Here is a 14,175-nt window from a genome sequence, read left to right as displayed (position 1 = left end):
TACACCTGAGTCTGAATCTAATTTTTATATGTTAGATAAATATCTAGGTCTTGATTTCCTATTCTGTAAAACAGGGATTTCCCAAGTAAATTTTACGGCGTAAAATAGGTGGTATATTATATATGGAAAGAGTCCTCTGTTCAAATAAATTTTAGAAACACTGGAATCATCAAAGTTAGAAAGGGATCTTTATCATATAACTTCTGAGAGCCTTTCATATGAATTTTCAAGAAGATATGAGTAAGCAGCCTGGGTTAGTGCTGTCTTGGCTCCATGTACCGTAAAGACAGCTTGAATTCATCGAGGCAAAGGAAGGAATTAACTAGAAATTCTATGTAACCATAAGAAGAGCAACTGGATCCCAGAACCTCAGTGCTACTAGGATTCTCTTTCTTTTTCTCTTCTACATTTTTCTCTGTATGATATCACCTTTATTCTGTGAGACCAATTTTCTTTATACCACAAGAAACTCAAATTCCAGGACTTTCTGCCCCTAGTGTTTTTAGCCACTAGAGGAGGATTGAGACTTACTCTCTCTAGTTCCAAGTTCAAAAGTCCTAAAGAAGGGCTCTGATTTATCCATCTTGAATCAGGTGCCTTTCACCTAATTAGCCCACCATGGTACATTATGATTGACTCAACTTGGGTCATGATGCCCATCCCTGAGCCAGTCAATGGAAGTGGCTTATAAAAAAATATACTAGTTCCCATTTAAACTATATTAGTAAAGAGATCAAAACATTTTCAAAATGAAATGAGAGTACTGTTGAGGGGAAACCAAAAAATAGATAGCTCCTGAAGTCTACACTTGGCTGCCCGCACACATGCATGTTGCACACATAGTCACATGAGTGAGGCACACACAGTCACATGCACATACTTCTTTGCATAATACATTATCAAAATTGCTCTTGCCATCAATATATAAGTATATGATAAATCAAGTGCAATAAAGTGTTAAAGTGATTCAGCAAAGTACTTGATTATCTGACCCTCAGAAGTTCTTGGTTCATTGGCCTTGGACAGAGGATCTTCTTTTCGCGAAGCTGAGTCTCTGACCTTCTGTTTTCTAAGTGACTTCAGAAAGGCTAGCTTAGATTTTTCTCTTGTGGCACCTTACTAAATGCCAAAGAAGTAATTGGTATACTCTATAATCTTAAATTTTTTCCCTGAATGCAGGATGCTGCCCTAGAGGAAAATAGGGGTGAACAGATCAATAATGAGGGAGAAGTACTGAGAGCTGGTTGGGAAATCAAGATAAGAATTCTGATGTGGTCTGAGGTGTCCATGACAAGTTGGTATGAGTAGAATCAGCTGGTGGAAAAAGCAAATTAGACAATAGCATTTACCATTGGCTTTGAGGTGGTCAAATACATAGTAGTCATCCTCCACACCCAACATTTAATCCCTCCCTGGGTCCTGTTTTACCTCCTAAATATCTCTCAGCTCAGAGCACTGTTTTTCATATCCAGCATCACTACGCAAGTCTAAAACTACCATCATCTTTCCCCTTGACTCCGGGTCTGTCCTTATCCACCTTCATCTCTCTCCTCTAGTTCATTTCTGCAGTGCAGTGAATGATCTTTTCAAACTGAAAACAGGATCCTATATCTTCCTTGCTTAAAAGCCTACAGTGTTTTTTCACTGCTTCAAGGACTAAAAACTAGAATCCTGAGCACACCAACAAGGCCCTGCTCCAGGGTGTACGCCAGTCTCCTCTCCGTGTTATCTCATACCTCGCTCCTGCTTGTTCTCAGCTACACTGGCCTACTTCTGGTACCTGCCTCGTTGTCCTCCACCACAGGGCCTTTGCACACGCCCCTCTCTCTGCTGGACTACGCTCTCTCCTTGCATAGTCAATCACGTGCAGTCCTTCAGTGAAGAGGTTGAGCGTGATATCTTCGGAGGACATTTTCTGGGTCAGCTTCCTTGGTCGGTCATTTTTGTGGGGCCGTGTGGCTTTCCATCCTAGCACCTCACTTAATTTGTAGTTATGACCTCAGTGATGTGAAAATAGCCACTGGACTGTGAGTTCCATGTGGGCAGAGACCACTCCAGTTGTGGTCACTGCCACTGGCTTACAGAAGATTCCCAAGAAGTATTTGCTGAATGAATGAGTTGAGGGAGCAGAGCTATCTCCTGAAAGAAGATATAAAAATATGAGGAGAATTGTTTTATTTTTTTCTTAAAGGAAATAAAACACTTGGAAAAAAATGCAAAACTACATTCAGATTATTTGGTTGTTGAGTAATACGATGACCTTTCCCACTGGATGGGGAAGCCAGACTGAACTGAGAGGATGAATAGCTTTGACTTCACCAAAGGTAGTTCAAGCTGGGGCTAAGAGGTAGAATTTCAGGTTAGAAGGAATAAGTACAGAGCAGTGCCCTGTAGTTTTGGCACTAAAGATATTGCTGCTTTCTCTGGTATAAATTGAATTTCTGTGGTCTGAGAAAGGCAGGATCCATACTAAAGAGGGTCTAATATACGTGGTCATTTCCTAGAGCATAAGCATAAGAGCAGTATGGTGGGGTAACAGAAATAAAATTAAGAAATAAACAAAGGGTATATTTATTTGAGTAAAAAATTTTTAAAGAACCTTGAAAACCACAGGAGGTCCTCAAGATATTTATGTAATTGAATATAATTTATCTGGGATTGAGAGGAATAATAATCAAAACATTTTAGTTACGTGCATCTGGAGGCATATGAAGTTAGACTCTGATGGCCTGTGCTGGGCTGTGTCCTTGGTGTTTTGTCCTCAGGCTGCAGGCTGGAAATGTGTTTTATAGAGCAGACATGGAGTACAAAATATTAAATGAACTTTACTGTATTCAAAATGCCCAACCGTGTTACATCCTCCTTGCTTGGCAGGGAAAGGACTCAGCATTTGGAAACTCAGCAGTGCGTTAAGTATTTTAATAATCATTGTTGACACACAAAGCATATGGCCTTTCAGAACTCACTGGGTCAAGTGTTGAAGTTGTCTTCTAGGTTTCTAAAATTACCTTACAAAATTTAAACAAAATTAAATTAGGGCACCTTTTAAATTATATTAATTCATGAGCTTTGTGTTATAAGCAAGTCAAATAAGTTTTCTCCTAGGATATGAGTATGAGTAACTAATTATATTAATGTAAAGGAAAAAGCAAAATTCATACCCCCACAAAAAAATGAATTAGCATTTAATTAGAAAATCTAGAACCTCTATGTAAGCAGGCCAATCGTATGTATACCTTATATTTACTGAGTAGCTCCTAGTGATGCTTTAAGCCCCGCCTCGGATATCCCCTCATCTCAGAAGCCTTCTTTGTCTGTTTCCTTATGGTTTATATCAGTTGTCTATGACCACAATAATGCTGTGAAATAGGCAACTAGAACACTGACTGGCTTAAAAGAATAAGCATTTCTTATTGCTCATAAGGCTATGGGTTAGCAGGGCCATTCTGGTCTTTGTGGGCTCATTTATGTGTCTGTGGTCAGCTGTGGTGCAGGAAGGGCTCTGCTAGGTTCACTCCAATGTCTTGGGGGTCAGCTGGCCAAAGACTGATCTTGGGGACAACTGGGCTCTCCTCTGGTCTGTTGCATGAATAGAATAGACATGTCTCCCACGCTGCTCCAGCTGGCCAACCCAAGCATGTTTTTGTGGCCATCTCAGAGAAGCAAGAGAGAAAGTGGAAGCATGTTAGCATTTTTTTTAAGCCCCCAGTTCCATTACATTTGTTAACATCCTGTTGACCAAAGCAAATCACATGGCCAAGCCCAGAGTCCATGCAGGAGGACACTACAAAGTTATGGGGCAGGGGTGGGGATATAGGGAGGCTATCAGTTGGAGCTTTAATGCCATCATCCTACTAACCCCACCCCACCCCTCCCTACTCTACCCCATCCCCAGCATTAATCATTCTCTTGTCTGGGCTGTCCCTGTTCCTCATTCCTAATTCTGTTGTTATACTTTCCCCATTGTATTAAAAGATAGTTGCTGACTTGTCTGTCCTCCCTAAAAGGTTGGGGGGGTCCTTATGCCTGTGTGCTTTCCTTCATAAATCATCACTGACTGCCTGTGTTACGTGTCTTTCCTTCACACACACCATGCCTAGCACTGGTCCTGACACATAGTAGGCGCTCAGTAAATATGTGTCGAATGAATGCACCTGTGAAAGCTCACACCCTGTATGTATGTCCTTCCCCATCAGAAGAAAAGCCTGAGGACAGATGCCTCTCAGGATCCCAGTTGAGGAGGCCTTCCTGGCCCGAGCAGCTGGTGACCACGGGAGGGCCTGCAAGTGAGGATCTCTTCCCTCCAGACTCTCCCACTTCTCCCCTCTGGAGCTCGGGTTTTCTTTTTTCTGTCTTCATATTTCTTTCAGAGGAAAATCACTGACACTTAACTCATCTTAGGCTCTTTTTATAGTCAGAGCTCCCAAGTAGCTTAAACTACTGGCTCCCAACTCTATAGTGGGGAATGCTCCTGCTCTGGATTTACTTAAGCTCATGGTATGGTCAGTTTGAAAGGAACTGGATGGTTACTGTTCTCTGCTCTTCCCAGCTCTGTACATGGAGAATACGGAGAAATTCTTAGGAAATTTTTTATATAGCTATAGACACAAGATTCTATTCATGCAGTGTATTAATTCTATCAGTATGGTGTTAAATGTGCTGCCTCATTAGATTCCAATTCCGGAGGATCTCACAGGGAAAACTGGTGTTTCTGGGTAGAATCACACTTGTGAGCTTCTTGATTTTCCAATGAGTAGTATAAGTTGCTTGGGAGGCAGAATAACATGGCTTTCGAGTCAGGCAGGCTAATTTAGAATGCCAGCCCTGCCCGTAAGTTACTTGCCCTGATGAAGCCTCTCAGTCCTCGTCAGTAAGAGAGGGTAATAGCAGCTAAAATAGAATAATGTTGGCATGTGATAAATTGTATCAACTGTTAGTTAAATTTACCATCATTATAAAATGCCCTGTAATTTTATTAGCTGTGAATATGTTAGTATTATTAGTGGTAAAAATTAATGTATGAGTACTTCAAAAGTTCATGGAAAAATGGAATTAAAAGATAATACAAACTTTTCCATGAGCTTTCTGAAGACCCTTTCATATCAAGTCATTTACATGTTTATTCTTAGTAGAAAACAGTCATTACTTCTAAAACTACCTTAAAGCTTGTACTTTAAAATTTACTCAAGTACCTTATCTTTTGAAATGGCCTGAAAACATTTTCTGATTCAGTCAGCAAATTGTATTCAGTACCTGCTTTGTGTCTGGTTGCCAGGTGTATTAGTCTGTTTCTTTTACTTATAGCATAAATACCCAAAACTGGGTGATTTATAAAGAAAACAAAATTTATTGCTTATAGTTTCTGAGGCTGGGAAGTCCAAAGTCCAGGGAACACAGCTGGTGAAGGCCCTGGTGGTGGCTTTACAGCAATGCAGGGGTTTCACATTGCAGAAGATGGTGGAACAGAGACTAACCACCTCATTCACTCTCCTTTTAAAGCCCTCCAAACCATGCCTATGACCACCATTTTTAATCCATTCATTATGGCATGGCATAGTCCTACAATCCAATTACCTCTTCAAGGCCCCACCTTTCAATTACCATAACAAGATTTCCCACCCTCAACCGTTATAGTGGGGATTAAGTTTTGGGGGGACATTCAACCCAAGGCACCAGGTGACATAATGGTGAACAGGTAGACATTGTTCATGCCCTCCTGGTATCCTGTGATGAAAGAGCAATAATTAATAAATCAGTGTTTCTTCCAACTCTTGGTAACCTACCTAGTCAACTTCATGACTTATCTGAGATAAATTAATATTTCAACTCATCAAGTTGAATACCTTAAATATGTACAGCTTTTTATATGTCCATCATACCTCAATAAAGTGGTTTTTAAAAAATTAGCTGCCTTTCCCTGGCCAAAATATGATATGGTGACACTTTGGATTGGAGGAAAGGGAAATTTGACTTCACAATTTTTAATGCAGCTGTATCAAATTGTAATACTTTCTATCTTCCTATGAAATAGTGTGTAGTATAGACATGTCTGAATCTTTCCTGACCTTCACTCCATCCCTAGATTGCTGTACAGTTCAGGGATGGCTGGAGGATGGCTAGTGCACCTTACTCCGTAGTAAGAAGTTGCAAGTTGATCAGTGGGGATAGTTTTTTAGGCTGTGTCAAATTCCCTCATGGGATTTGAGATTGGATCCTAGAACAGAAAAAGGAAATTAGTGGAAAAACTGGTAAAATCCAAATCAAGTGTGTAAGTTAGTAAGTAGGGTTGTATGGATGTTGATTTTTTTGTTTTAGCAAATGTACCATGTTATGTAAGATGTTAACATTAGGAGAAGCTGAGCAAAGGTGTATGGGAACTCAGCTTCCAAGGACTGTAGAAAAATAATGGAGTACAGATCACTCCTGTGCCACCCTGCACATCTCCAGACTTCTCCCCACTATGGTCAGTTTTTGAGTGCCTTGAGAAGAAAAAAATTTTAACATTAGACTAAGGTATATATAATTAGGATGGTAAGTCTGCTGTAAACTCATAATGTGCAGTACTCTCATTTAGGTCCTTTGGAGATAATGGATGTTGTAGGATCCTCTCATTTGCCTGGAATTTTCAAAAGTGTTTTTTTTTTTTCACCTGAAAATGTTAACTACTTAAGAGTTTGAGTGATTTAAAGATTCTTTTTTACTTTCATAGGTACAAACACAAGTACGCCTTGCAAAAAAAAACTTTGACAAATTGAAGATGGATGTGTGTCAAAAAGTGGATCTTCTCGGAGCAAGCAGATGCAATCTCTTGTCTCACATGCTAGCAACATACCAGGTAACAAAGTGATGTTTGTTACAATGATCTAGGAAGAGCATGAGGCTTAGATAACATAAGTATCATTTGGGCATCATGAAGTTCTGAATGCCTTTCTCATAATTTACTTCCCACGTCTCTGCCTTCCAGGATCCTACAGTTTAATCAAACCAAATGGCAGCTATTCCCTGTACGTACATTGTAATTTCCCACTTCCTTGCATGTACTTAGGAGGTTCCTTCTGCCTGGGGTGTCTTTCCCCTTCATCTGTGCCTTTCCAAATTGCAGTCTTTTTGATGTACCAGACTGAATGTCACATCCTTTAGTAAGTCCCGTCTGAACTCAATTAGCATTGTACCTATACGTCCCATGGTAGACTTTGCTCATGAGGTTGTCATTATTCAATGCACTTGTTTTGTCTCCCTTCTTAGCCTCTGAGTTCCTTCAGGATAGCACTTGTGTCCATCAGCAGCACTATCTAACACCAACTGAGCATGGGATGCCCAATGCTGGGTGTTGTGGGGAAGATAAAAATTAATAAGACCAGGTTCCCTGTCCTCAAGGAGCTCAAAGTTTAAAAAGCAGTTGGAGAAAGTAAAGTCCGATTATATTTTCTGTACCTCTAGGACAGAACAGGGTGTGCCAAGTGAAATCAGTTCTAAGAAAGCCAATGAGGGTTTGAAGAAGAAAAAATCGAATCAGTTGAAGGATCACAAAAATAGACTATAAATGATTAGCCCTGGGTTTTGGAGCATGGATCAGATAGGACACAGAATGGAGAGGAGGTTGGAGCATAAGCCATGGGAGGCAGTGTTTGGGGAAACAGGGAGGCATTTAATTTGGCTGAAATACAGGGTGTGAATGGGAGTATAATGGGAAACAAGGGTGTAGAGATGAGTTGGAATCATATTTTGCATTTACATATAATTCATTTTTGTGTTGGTATCCTATTTTAGAGCTACAGATAGACATACTTCCCTGGGGCCTGTGACTAGAACTGGGCATTCAAAACATTAATAGCTTTACTGTCTTTCTTTACAGACCACTCTGCTTCATTTTTGGGAGAAAACTTCTCATACTATGGCAGCCATCCATGAGAGCTTCAGAGGTTATCAACCATATGAATTCACCACGTTAAAGGTATGAAAGCTAGAGAGGCCACTAGAAAATCTTATGAAATTAAAATTTTGTTTATATTACAAGTAATGTCCAATTGCAGCAAGCATCATTATTCCAAGACTCCCGATGTCAAAGAGAGAACTACATGTCCTGGCAGATCGCTTCTCAGCCTTTTGGCTAAGATCAAGTGTAGTACATGTCCTGGCAGGGTCTTTTTAACTGCAACAGTATTCAATATAATGATAATAGACTGCAATCCCTAAACACAAATTGAACTCCAGGATATATATTATTGGGAGATGAATTGTGATGAACTTGAGCCTAATGATTGGTCCTGCTCCTTTAAAATACTTGTTTGACATTGCTAAAGAGCAGATTACCCAAGTCCCATATATTGGGTCACTTTTTAATTATTACATTTCAGTATGCTCACTTTTGAAGGTATCTTTCCTCCCTTACTTCTGAAAAATATCATTTTATTCTTAGAGACCATCCAACATAGAACTGGATTTTTCCAGAAGACTATAGTAATATTTTCTAATTGAAAAAGCAGCATTCAACCCAATGATTTCTCAACTTAGAAGGAATACATGCACAGTGTTGATTCTCAGCATTAAAACTGAATATGGAATTATTTTTCTCTCTGATGGTTACTGGGAATGAATGCAAATGTAGGTAAGGGAAGTGATTTTGGCTCCAAAAGGATTTTAAGAATGGTGAGAGAATAGTGGGTGCTTTGTTGCCAGGTCATATCTATGAAAGAAAAAGACCAGGTGAGAATATAGCTAAAGTTTACCTTGAAATTGCCTTGCTTCTAATTTTTCCAGCAATTTGTAAATGTCTTACCACCTTGCTTGACAAAACATCAAAACACTAAAAAGTTTTTTTGGGTTTTTTTTTGTCTTAAAATGTTTCTTTGATTTTGAGATGTTTATAATGTCACTGCATCTACAAAAGTACTAAGACAGAAACCCTTTAAGACCCTGGCCCTTAAAATGAAGGCCCCAAGACGAACCCAGAAGAGTCCACTCACCTTGTGATACACCTGACCTGACTCCAGACAGAACACTTGGCCATGGAGTTCGTTCATAATCCCCCTCCCAGCTGGTCACTTGCCCATTCCTGAGCATTTGCTGATTGCTACATGGTGAATGCATTCAAAATGTGCACTGTTTTCTCTGGCAACTCTAAGCACTTCAGGGGAGGGACCTTTTATCTCTTACATACCCTTTGTCCAGCCAACTGTTCTTCACACAGTGGGCTCACAGCCTTCCCCTCAACACCGGCAGTGTTCCGATTGGTGGTGGGGGCTGTGTTTCTTCTCTGTGATTGACTGCTGCTTTCACCCCTCAGGAAGCAGCCCTCCCAACCAAGGCAGAGTGTTTAAAATTATAACTCATACTATTCACAGAATCCATGGGATTCTGATAAGGCAGAGACTTTTAGGTTTCAGGACTTGAATTGTATCAGGTTTTATTTCAGATACAATTTCAAAGATTATCTGTCTTCTGAAAGACAACTGAACATAACATAAATCAGCCAGGTAGAAAAGGAAATGATGCCTACCCCAAATACAACTCAGAAGAACTTCAGGTTTGAGTTAATTGCATATAAAGTACAATATGAATTCATGAAATTAAAGTTGTGCCACAGCATGGAAGAACCCATATGTGTATCCCTGGCCTCCTGTGCTGAGGAAAATATGGCTCCTTAATTTTTGCCATGATATTTATCCTGCAGAGAGGATCAAGCTGATTATGTTAGAGGATTTCTGGGCAGAGAATTCAGTGAAAGTTTGACAGCAGTGGTTCTAGACATAATTACAAGTATTTTGGGCAGATGACTCTCCATTACCTTTTATATCCCCAGAGCTTTCCTTAAATTATGGTTCAGGTAATAGTTCATGGTTTAATTGTAATATAATCTTAGTAGGAGTAATACATCTATTAAGGTATAATGATGTTACAGTGATATTAAGAATAAGTATCTAGAAACCAACCAAATAAACTATACTTTTATTACCTCTCTGGAATGCTGTTCATCTAGGTTTTCAACAATGACATGTTATAGTAGAATCTCAAGCTGATAGCTAAGTTTTTTATGTGGACTCAGATCTGATATAATAGAATTCTATTATTACACAGCTTATTATTACATAGATGTAGGCATGTTGCAAATCATATTGTGTGCCACAAAACATGAAAACAAAAACCATTAGTACCTTATGTGTCAAGGTCAAGTATGAAGATATTATTTGCCTTCCCTACCATCTTGCACCAATATATTTTTTTAAAATACTTATCCTGTATTTATAAGATTTTTATTTTATCAAGAGATCATTTAATATATATAATTTTCTTCTGAATGATACTGTGTATTGATCATGGACATTTTGAAAATTAAATAAATATTTTCACGATTAATTTGTTCTCTGGCTTTACCTAAGCAAATAGCCCCTTAAATGCCTTTTGGGACTCTGACTGGAAAGAAAACATTGTCTTTGGAGAGGTTGCCAAGCTCTGTTAATGAAAAGCAAGCCATTTGTTTTCTTTGCTTCAGGGTATATTCTGAGTGTGTTGGTAATTGTGCCATTGCAGCTGTATTTCCTGACTGTTAGTTTTATGCTTGATGAAGGATGATAATTAATGTGTTAAACACTCGGTGCATCCTGTTTGGAGGTAGGAGTCTTTTGCTGCAGAATTACAGGGATATAACTCATGCCCGCAGAAGTTCAAAGTTTTACTTCTAATGAACCTTTCTCTAAGAAATACATAATAGTTCTTTTACAGAATAATTTTATTACTCATGTGAATTGAGTCTTCACCTCATACAACTTGAAAAATATCCAAGTGAGTGTTGTGACATTTTGTGAATATTTTGTGGTCATGTTTATGTGTCAACAGCCAGGCCTAATGTGATTATGTTGATTCTACTTTTCTTGACACATTCCTTCATCATTTTAATTTATAATAAATATATTTTTGTAGCATTTTAACTTTAGGGAAAATTTAACCTTGGAATTTAATATTTCCCCCAAATTTTGAATCTAATAATTGTAACAGCTCAAATTTAAAGCAGAGACACGGTCTTCTAAGTGGTTTCCAATGAAAGAAGCAATTCCATGATCTTGTATTTTCAAACAGCAAACATTTATTGATTCATTAAAATGTTACTGGATATACATTTTTCTATATGTTATCATTAATGTATTAATTTTATAGTGATTCCAAATCATTTGGGAATGTCTTTCACATAGTAGAAATTATCAAGTCATGGAATAGGAATGGAATGTTACTTGCCAGCTCTGGAAGCACTGTCGCTTTTTTAGAGAAAGCAATTTAGACTAAGAGTTTAAAGCATTTTTAAAAAAGGAAATTCTGTCTTAGGAAAGTGGTACCCCATCTTAAATACCAACCCTCAGATGTGGTCGTGTTTGCTTCATCCTTCCAGAATATCATTTACTTACCTATTTCTCAACAGATCCAGAACAGGCATTAGCTTAAAAAAAATAAATAAATAAAAATTTTAAAAAGCCCTAAGGAGTCTAGTAGCTTTTCCCTGGAAAATCTAGAACTCTATATGTATCAGTGACATTTCTCCTCTGTCTAGCACACTGGCAGTGGGTTGAGGTGGGTGTCTTCATAGAGACGTGGGCATTGGGCTCTTACAGTACTGGACATGTCCCTCCAGGGACTGGCTGAGGGGAAGGCATGTCCTCCTGCATTTATATTTCTAAAGAGGTCAGAGTGCCCGTATTTGCTGAAAATGGCCAGTGACAAAGTGTGGTCCTGGGACATGCCCCATTCCAGTGTTTTGAAAAAGAGAGCCAGGTTTTTGACTTTGTTGTCCGGTTATGTGGTAAAGCAGAGTGTGTGAAAGTACAAGCTCCAGAGCCAGCCAAACCTGGCTTTAGATCCAGCTCTGCCACTTTCCAGCTGCGTGATGGTGGTGCTGAGAGTGGTGGCAGTGGTTATGATGGTGGTGGCAGTGCTGGTGGTGGTGGTTGTGATGGTGGTGGCAGTGTTGGTGTTGGTGGTCGTGATGGTGGAGGTGGTGGTGGAGGAGGTAGTGGTGATTAGTGGTGGCAGTGGTGAGGGTGGCAGTGGTCGTGATGGTCGTGGCAGTAGTGCGGGTGGCAGTGGTCGTCATGGTGGTGGCAGTGGTGAGGGTGGCAGTGGTCGTCATGGTGGCTGAGATGGTGGTGGCAGTGGTGCGGGTGGCAGTGGTGGCAGTGGTGGCTGAGATGGTGGTGGCAGTGGGAGGGTGGCAGTCATGGTGAAGCCCCAGTAGTGCTGCATTGGTGGAAATGGGATGGACTCATCCAGAATTCTGTGGTGGACCTAGAAGACAGCCACTGACAGCCGCGACACAGAAGGGTTTATGGAAGTTGCTGGATTCAGTAGCTCAGCTCAAGCTACTTTCTCGCTCTCTGTTTTCATCCTACATTGTTAGTTTTGCAGTGAGTTTCACAGTCAAGGCTGTGAATGGCAGTGGGATAGGAGATGGCTCCAGACCTCACCCCAGGGTAACCCCACCCTCCCTCCCTGGCCTCCACAGACACTCTGGCAGCTCCATTCCCACACCTGCCTTCTGGCCTGTGGGCCTTGGTCTGGGCTCACATAGTTCCCACCAGGGGCAGGAGAGGGCCGGGCAGCCTGCAAGCAAGAAAGGCAGGAGGGCTTCCCATCCCTGCAGCAGGGCTACTTCTAAAAAATGTAGTTTGGCTTTGCAACTCACTCTTGATCTGTGCCAAGATTTTAACTCTAAGGAAACCTGAATTTGAAAACATAACTCTGAGTATGTTCAAAAATAACCGTTGAAACAGATGTGCCAGTGTTTCCTCCTTTCTCTCTTGGGGTGTAGGTCTTAGCACTGTTATATGTAATGTCATTCTAGGAACCAAAATGCTCTTAGCTTTCAAAATTCTCAAAACATCCTCTTCTAAATTTTGTTTTTCTCAAATTCGTATGCCTAGCAGCCTTCCTCCACCCACCTCCACATTTCTCAGTTAATCACTTGAACATTTACCGACAGGCCACATGGCTCTGTAGTTACTTGCTTTGAAAATAAAGCCATAATAGTTTTTATGAAAACTGGGTAAATATCCCTGCAATGCTATTTTAGTTACTAGTCCCAACAAGGCAATTACTCATGGCGAGCATCCAGAATATTCTTTTAGAGTTTCAAGTTTTCTCTCGGTGTCATTACTCGACAAGGCATTAAGCAAAGCTATTTTTTTTTTTTTTTTCTCAAGCTGCTCCAGACCAGATCATTGGAAACAGCAAATTGGGTTGCATCCAGGTTGCTGGGAGAGGAGAGAGTGGAGGGGCGGATCAAGGCCACCACTGAAATCTGAGGTGGACAAGCCGGAACGTGGCTTGTCATTTGGGCACCCACACCTTATGGTGACTGGCATTGGTTCCCCAGGCAGCTGGTAGCGCAGGCCCTCCTCGCAGCAGCAGAACACAGCATGGTTCTGCTCCACCCCCCACCTCTCTCATTCCCTAACTCCACCTGGAGGGGAAAACAAAATATTCCCATTATGTGGGTAGCTACTCTATGCCAGACACTCTGCTAAGGGTGAGGTGAAATCATGTCTAGGAGAGTTTGTCATATGGTATATGAGACTCTAATGTACCAAGGTTGGGTCTTATAATTAACACCGTTAGGCTCGGCCTTAACATACTGAAAGTGCATATGTTTTAGTTAACCCTCAGAATAACTTAGGATGTTGGGTACACTTGTTCCTGTCCCCATGTTTCAAATGAGGAAACTGAAGCCCAGAAAATCTAGTAATGTGCCTGAGACCCCATGCCCAGTGCACGGTAGATCTGGGAGGGCCGGGGGGTCCACTTGTACTCTTTCCACCCGGGCCTGAGGCAGGAGGGCAGGAGAAAGCAGAAGTGCCACTTTTTAACAGTACAGCTGTAAACTTTTAATTAAAAATAACACTTCGAAGTGTTTGCTTATAGGTGAAAGCATAATTTATATGTCAGTCCCTCAGATACCTGGGAACATATGAGCCCTCTTGTAGAATTTGCAATGAAATCCTCTCGATCTCCTTGGCACTTTGTATTGAAGGGGGAGGTCTGTAAATATTCGTGCCTTGGCTGCTCCTAGCACTTCTTAACTAGTCGTGGAATTTCAAAGACCTGGATTCAGACAGGTCGATTACATTCTACCTGTCTGTGGTTGAATGGCCTGAAGCAAGTTGCTTCACCTCTCTGAGTCTCCATTTCCAT

General features: G+C 40.6%; 1 protein-coding gene and 1 pseudogene across 10 annotated transcripts in view; both read left to right on the top strand.

Annotated features, from left to right (window-relative positions):
• The window catches only part of ICA1 (islet cell autoantigen 1), a 156,463-nt gene that overhangs the window by 104,808 nt on the left and 37,480 nt on the right, over positions 1 to 14,175 (top strand). For 9 of the 10 annotated variants that reach the window (XM_063098784.1, XM_063098780.1, XM_063098782.1 and 6 more), the window contains exons 7-8: positions 6,710 to 6,835; positions 7,856 to 7,954. In XM_063098784.1, the coding sequence (XP_062954854.1) occupies positions 6,710 to 6,835; positions 7,856 to 7,954 (225 nt within the window). Of the gene's footprint in view, positions 1 to 6,709; positions 6,836 to 7,855; positions 7,955 to 13,187; positions 13,320 to 14,175 lie in introns of those variants that run through there. The other variant, XM_063098785.1, reaches the window with a different exon arrangement.
• On the top strand, positions 8,091 to 8,194 carry LOC134381326 (U2 spliceosomal RNA; annotated as a pseudogene).

This window comes from Cynocephalus volans, chromosome 6 (assembly GCF_027409185.1).
Source record: "Cynocephalus volans isolate mCynVol1 chromosome 6, mCynVol1.pri, whole genome shotgun sequence".
NCBI classification, from domain to species: domain Eukaryota; kingdom Metazoa; phylum Chordata; class Mammalia; order Dermoptera; family Cynocephalidae; genus Cynocephalus; species Cynocephalus volans.
The sequence above is the reverse complement of the archived record's forward strand: the minus strand, read 5'-3'. Positions and strand labels throughout refer to the sequence as shown.